At 30.6% G+C, this 6676-nt stretch overlaps 1 protein-coding gene across 1 annotated transcript; it reads right to left on the bottom strand.

The window, feature by feature from the left end:
- Positions 1 to 3366: 3366 nt before the first annotated feature.
- Positions 3367 to 4956, bottom strand: LOC123657677. The gene is made up of 2 exons (XM_045593201.1): positions 4616 to 4956; positions 3367 to 3607 (listed from the first exon to the last, which is right to left on the bottom strand). The coding sequence occupies exons 1-2, from the start codon at positions 4802 to 4804 to the stop codon at positions 3467 to 3469; spliced, it is 330 nt and encodes a 109-aa protein (XP_045449157.1). The 5' UTR covers positions 4805 to 4956; the 3' UTR covers positions 3367 to 3466.
- Between the last annotated feature and the right edge of the window lie 1720 nt (positions 4957 to 6676).

A 6676-nucleotide genomic window follows, 5' to 3' on the forward strand; every position in this document is an offset into this window, starting at 1 on the left:
GAAGTCGGGTCAACATATAGGCTACATATTATCATGCTATCACCTACCGGGAACGAGCTGTGAACCTTTATTTCCTCAACGCATTCTGTAACAACGTGTAATCTAACGACGCATGTTTGAATATTGTTGTTATTATGTTAATAACCATGCTATATAAGCTAGTTCCACACTATAAAAATCACGCAATATAAGTAACTAAGCCAATAAACATAGTTAAATGAATATGAGTAGACAAGACAATTTTAAAGCAGCGCCATCTATGAGATTTTTCTGTTGATATGAAATGTAAAGAAGAAACGGCTAAATGAATGTCATATTAAAATGTATAATCGTAGGTATTTTTGATGCTGTATAGCGTTCACGCAGATGACGTCGCGGGCAGCAACTAGTGCTAAATATTTTGATTTATAATTAATTAGTTTTTTCGGCTGGACTTCTCGTTAAATCTGTTTTTAGTTTCAATTTTGCTTTACGTTTGAACTTCAAATAATTTTTTAAGTGTTCATATAAATTCAAATTCAGAAATATATAAATACAAATATTAACATAAATACAGTCAAAATGGCGACTAAATTAAAGTTATCAAAGTAGTTAGACTCAATGTGTTCAGTGTAACACGGCATGGCGGATTATTTAGAAATCTCTTTAATAAGAAGAGCCTCGGGCCCTGCAGCGTGGAATTAAAAGCTTCATTTACCATTTCAGTGTTTTGTATATTAAATATAATATAATATTCTAATGATAGAGAATTATTGGTGAAACAATAGCGAGATAAATTAAATTGTTATACACTTTTCAAGAAAATTCTTAATTAGTTAATAGTTAGTTACATTCAATATTAATTTTGTTTTAATAATTATGATGTCTATTTTATTTTGAACTAGCCCGTTGGCACAGTTTGTATATAGAATTATTTACAAGTATATTTATCAAAAAAAAAAAATAATAATAGATATACCAATCGGCTGCTACCTATAACACAAGCATTAAGTTGCTTACTTTAGGAACAGACGACCGTGTGTGTATTTATTTATTAAGTCTCCACTGCGAAGCAAATCTATACTTTGAATAAAATGCTTAATTAAAAATTGAACAAGCTGTATTTTTATAGGATAGTATTATTTTCTACCCTTGTATTAAAACGGTTACACACTTCATCTTGATAATATTTTGAAAAGTTTTAGACGACTCGTGGTCATCAAAACTGAAATCAAAACTGCAATGATTTTCATTTTTCTATAAATGCCTTTCTGGCTGTCGGTATCCATATAGCCGTACATCATGCCGATAGTGCTGAAATAATTTAAACAAAACTTGGAATGATTTGTGTCAATACTAGTATCTTTATTTTTAAGTATTTAACCAATTGTTTTTTTTTTGCGTTTTGATTTAGCATCAAACCACGAGTACATCTGTAATGATCACTTGTTGAAAATAATGTTGAAAATCTAATTAGATAATTAAGATTTAAAAAATGATTTCTTTACTATTGAATGTATAACTTATGAAAAATCTTTATCATCATATTTTGACTTTTGACTTTTTGATTTGACTGAAATGCTATTTCAAGATAAAATAGTGCTTTGTTAAGATTGTGACATTGCTGTAGTAGCGATAAAAAACAATTTAATCTCACCATAAGTTAAAACTAAAATGTATTCTAAATTCAAAACTTTATCGACTTCAAATTATCGTTAAAAATATTAAAACAGTACAAAAATTTCGAGCTTAAAATAGGACGTAATTTTGGTGATTTTTTTATTGTATTTAAATATTGTCTAAAATTAAAAAAAATATATTTAATGTTTTTATTATGAATAAATATTTTTAAATTAATTTTATGTACTTTTCTTAATAAGTTTTAATATCTCAAATTTTATGTTATGATAAAAAAATCATTATTTATTTATTTATTCATATTACCCATTATTTTGTGAATATTCTTGATATATACGTATCTGAAGTTCAAACTTTACTAAAACCATTACCAAGACAAGAGCAACGTGAAATTTTTATAACTTTGTATAGTGTGAAGCAACTTCTTAAAACAGTATCTTATATTAGTAACTATGAAAGCGCAAGTATTATGTTGGTCCAAGAACTGAAAAACAAAAACTCTACTACAAAAATTATTATTAGAAATCTTCAAGTCATTTATGTTGATAGCTTATCTGTAATTGTTTGTTAGTAAATGTATTTACTTTGACTGGTCCCTTGACGTTGTTCGTATGTATCATACTCTCTACTCCAGTTTTCAGGGGTTCGATTCCCATCCCGAGTCAGGGTGTAATATCTGTTTGTTTTTATTAGTTTTATTTATTTATACATTTATTGTAAAAATATGTGTTTCAATCAACCAGCTCTCTACAACATAACTAGACATACTAAACGATACTACGAACATTCTCGGGATACATCATTCCTATTTGAAAATTTAGTACATTATTACATATCACGTTTATCAGTAAAAATGTAGGGATTTTTTAATCAAATTAATTATTTTAGATAAATGAACAGTAAATCCTATGACTTGTACCAATCATCGTTGTTGATCCTATTCTGCCACTATCCGCAGGGGCTGCGTCTCAGTCAACGCTAAAAGCATGTTGTCTCCTCCAATTTGCGTCTGATGTCACACCGCACTCTGTGTTACATCTTACCGTTGATACAATTTGCCCTTTCACATTTCTATACTATTTTGTGTTTTAAAAAAAATACCAAGATAGTGTTACAAAAATAACATAGCTTGACATTAAAAAACACAGGCACACAAAAATATGTGCTTTGTATCTTTGACCAGACCCATCAACGGTTATGTATTTCCATGCACTGAACCCTAATCTGGGGTCCGTTTGGTCCCTAAATGCCTAATTTTAAGTAGAATCCAAAAAAAGAAAACAAAAATGACTAAAAATAAAAATCTTAAAAAAGAAATGCATTTATGGAGACGGTTTTTTTTGAGCTAGCATAATTTTTAATAACCTTAAATGGATATAGTCAAAGGTACAGAGCAATTTTTTTTGTGGGCCTACGTTATTGTTTTGTCTGATTTTGTAATTTATATAAGCCGCCAACCCGCATTGGAGCAGCGTGGTGGATTAAGCTCTGATCCTTCTTCTACATGGGGAAAGAGGCCTATGCCCAGTGGGATATTACAGGCTGAAGCGTTTGTAATTTATTACGGATTTTAGTGCACTTAAACATTTCATTAACACTAACTAGGTAATGAAGGTGAGTGTTAAGATTACCCGTATCATAATCATTATTGCCAGTACCATTAATTATTAATATTATAAAAAAATATATACATTATAATAATAAAGCCACTTGTGTAAGTCGAGATCACAAAATAAGATTACATCCATGGTGTAACGAAAAAAAGTTTATTTTTAATGTAATTGCGTAATAAACAGTGTATTCAAATGACTTTTTGATCTCCTACATACGTTAGTACTTAACAATATAACTATGAATAAATGCCAATATCGTAATCTAGTGCCCCGCCACGCTCACTCTCTAGTCGCAAATTGACGTAGGCGTAGCCCAGGCCCCCAGCTGTGACAACTGCTGAAGCCAATGAATGAAGATTATCATAAGCCATGATTGCCTGGAATAAATGAAATTTAATATATACAACGTTGTTCTAACAGTACTATTAGTATTAATTTTTATTTTGTTTACCGATCTTATTTGATAGTTTATTGTACTTATTTTTTTTTGTTACTTCTTTGAATTATTTTATAATTACAATACGATACGATTTAGCCTGTAACTTGCTAGAATTTAGTAGAAACTAGTAATATACTTAGTTGAAACGAAATATCACATTTTAATTTTTTTATACCATACTATATTTGAACGTTAGTCACTTTATGCGGAGTTAGTTGTCACAAGGTTCAAAAAAGGCCTCCTTAAATTTTAATGGTAGAATTCAAATCTGATTCTATCAAAATATTGTTATATAAGTAAATAAAGATACCAGGGGGAGGGGAGGGTTATAAATATTAATATTATTTTAGACAACCTGTTACTTATGCGATAATTTTATTAATGACGACGGTCAAATATTTTATTTTTGCTCAAACTGAATATTTGTATTAAGTCAAATATTCATCTGAATATTTTTTGTGGGTCTCCCCACTATATGTTCAAGATATTCGTTAATGAAGCTATTAAACCCAGTTGTTATCATATTTTATTGATAACTGTTGTGAAGCAGCTAGTTTCTAAACGTTTAAATTAATAACTTAATTACACACAGCGATAATGTTTTTGTCTGGTACATGAGCACTGATGTAGAGACCCTAATGCATTTATGTTAGTACGGATACTTCGTACTTAATAGCGCCGTACACTTACATGAGATAAGACCGACCGCCACCATTTAGAACTTTCCAGTAAAAATGAAAAACATTCTATACGCAACACGATCACAGTATTAAATAGTAGTAAACAGTTTAAAATAAGAATATTCTTTGAGTGAACAGTCGCTGATGGTTCATGACTAATGGAACTCCTACACAAAACATTTGTTACATTTGCAAACGCCGCCGGACGTCGAGTATTATTCAGATCCCATCTACACGCTAATGTAATTTATTTATATCGTACTCACATTTATTGGTCTCTGATCGACACTGTTGTAGAAAACCTGTTTCTCTCTCTTCATAAAAGGTATTGAATGGTATTGTGCTTTTGTATGAAAAATTAACTGTTTCTTGTCCGCTTCTCCAAGAATTAAATGTTCGCTTTTAACTAGTAGCGCAGTGATCACCACCATAAATAGAATTGCTTCAAACTTCATTGTTACTCGTAGAACTTGGAATGTTGCACACGTTTTGGACTTGTTTATTTTAACAATTTTCTGAACGTGACGCTACGCTGCGTCCACAGAACCGAGAATAACTGAATCAGATTGTTGATTGAGCAACAAATGTACGCAGATAGATAAGTGAGTAACGTATGTGTATGTATACTAAACGATAGATATTTGTGAATTGATTTACATATAATTTATAACGTTTTGATCGAGTACGACGAAACTGAAATTATAGACCTGCCAAAGTGGAATCATAATTTGAATTTAAAACATTCACAACCTGAAAAAAAAACAAAAATTAAAAACATTTTTCTTAAAATATATTTCAGTATCTCAAGTATTTAGAAATTCTAAATGAGCAATAAATTGTGGTTGAACATCACTTAAAGAAAGTTTTTAATAGGATATATCGCACCTTTGTGAAAACAGTTTTCATTTCAATATGAAAGAGTTGCACGCATTGGAGCAGACAATAGACCGGCGGGAATCGCGACCGAAGGCATTTTCTATTTTAAATGCAAGGGTAAAGGAAGGGTTCGTGTATTAGTCCGAATCCATTCTGTGTCTTCCGGCAGAATGTTGGAAACAATCTACTCCCCAATTTTATGGAGGGCGTTGTCAGGGCTTAGGTAAAGAGGTGGGAGGCCCGCCGTTTGCGGCAAAATGGTAGAATTTTATATAAATTGTGACAAGACAAAGTTTGCATTGTTTGAAGGAAATTTGATTTTCAACAGTAAAACAATAGTTGGCTGAAATTCGTAAAAGTTTAAAGTACTATTTGAAAAATGCGGATATATTTTCAGTTTGTCGCCTACCGAAATTCGAACACTTACATACTTAGATACATATTTTATGCGATATATTGGAAATACTTTTATTTTTATTTTGTTATAACGATGTAGGAACGTTCCTTTTCTTGTAACTATGTACCTACACTTCACTTTTTATAAATTTAACTATTTTGATTGTGCAGTCAACCTTATTTTAAAATAAAAATTAAACTAACTTAAATGTTTGATATTAGGATGATGACATTGGGAAACATTCAATGATTTCGTTAGTACAACCATAATAATAAATATGATCAAATAAATTCCTTCATAATAATGACCAATCTATATTACTGTAGTTTTTACGATATATTATAGGTGACGCAAAGAGCAAATATACCTTACATTACATGATATGGATACATTTTAGAGGGAACATAACGTATGAATTTAAAAATTGCATCGTTAAATGGTCTGGTAAAAATAAGTCGCTATAAAATTGATGTAAAAGTTTTTCGAAGAATAAGCTAAAAGCTGTTTACCCGTGATAAGAATGGGACAAATGCGACAAGCGTGTCTTTAGGGGAGGACGTTATCGCGAAAATTCATGTGGGCATTACGTTACTCTTGCAAATATTTTTGATATACAAAAAACGCGACGCGAATAAATGGGGAGCTGTATTGCAAAATTTAAAAATAGAACAAATTCAAGAAAGAGATTAAAGCAGCCAGTATCGGCAGACTTACTGCAAAATAAGTCTTATATTCTTATCAAAGAGAATCGTTTAGTAAATATTTATTTAAATTTAACTAAAGATTTGTTATAAAATTATACTGTTAGGATTCTTTGAAACAAATCAAAATTGTCTCTAGATAACAATAACAAAACATTTATATTACGCGTCCCTGTAGGGTTGTAATCTAAAAACGTCAAGGAACAGATACACCATACGTTGTCACAGTCATTTGTTACTCACTGTGTGCTTAGCGCGCGATAACAGCCGACAAAACAAAACATAAACGCCAGCTCTACTTGAATTAACTTATGTATTTATTTCAAATTTGAAACTATAAACAAATGAGAATT

The sequence above is a fragment of the Melitaea cinxia genome, chromosome 11 (assembly GCF_905220565.1).
Source record: "Melitaea cinxia chromosome 11, ilMelCinx1.1, whole genome shotgun sequence".
NCBI classification, from domain to species: domain Eukaryota; kingdom Metazoa; phylum Arthropoda; class Insecta; order Lepidoptera; family Nymphalidae; genus Melitaea; species Melitaea cinxia.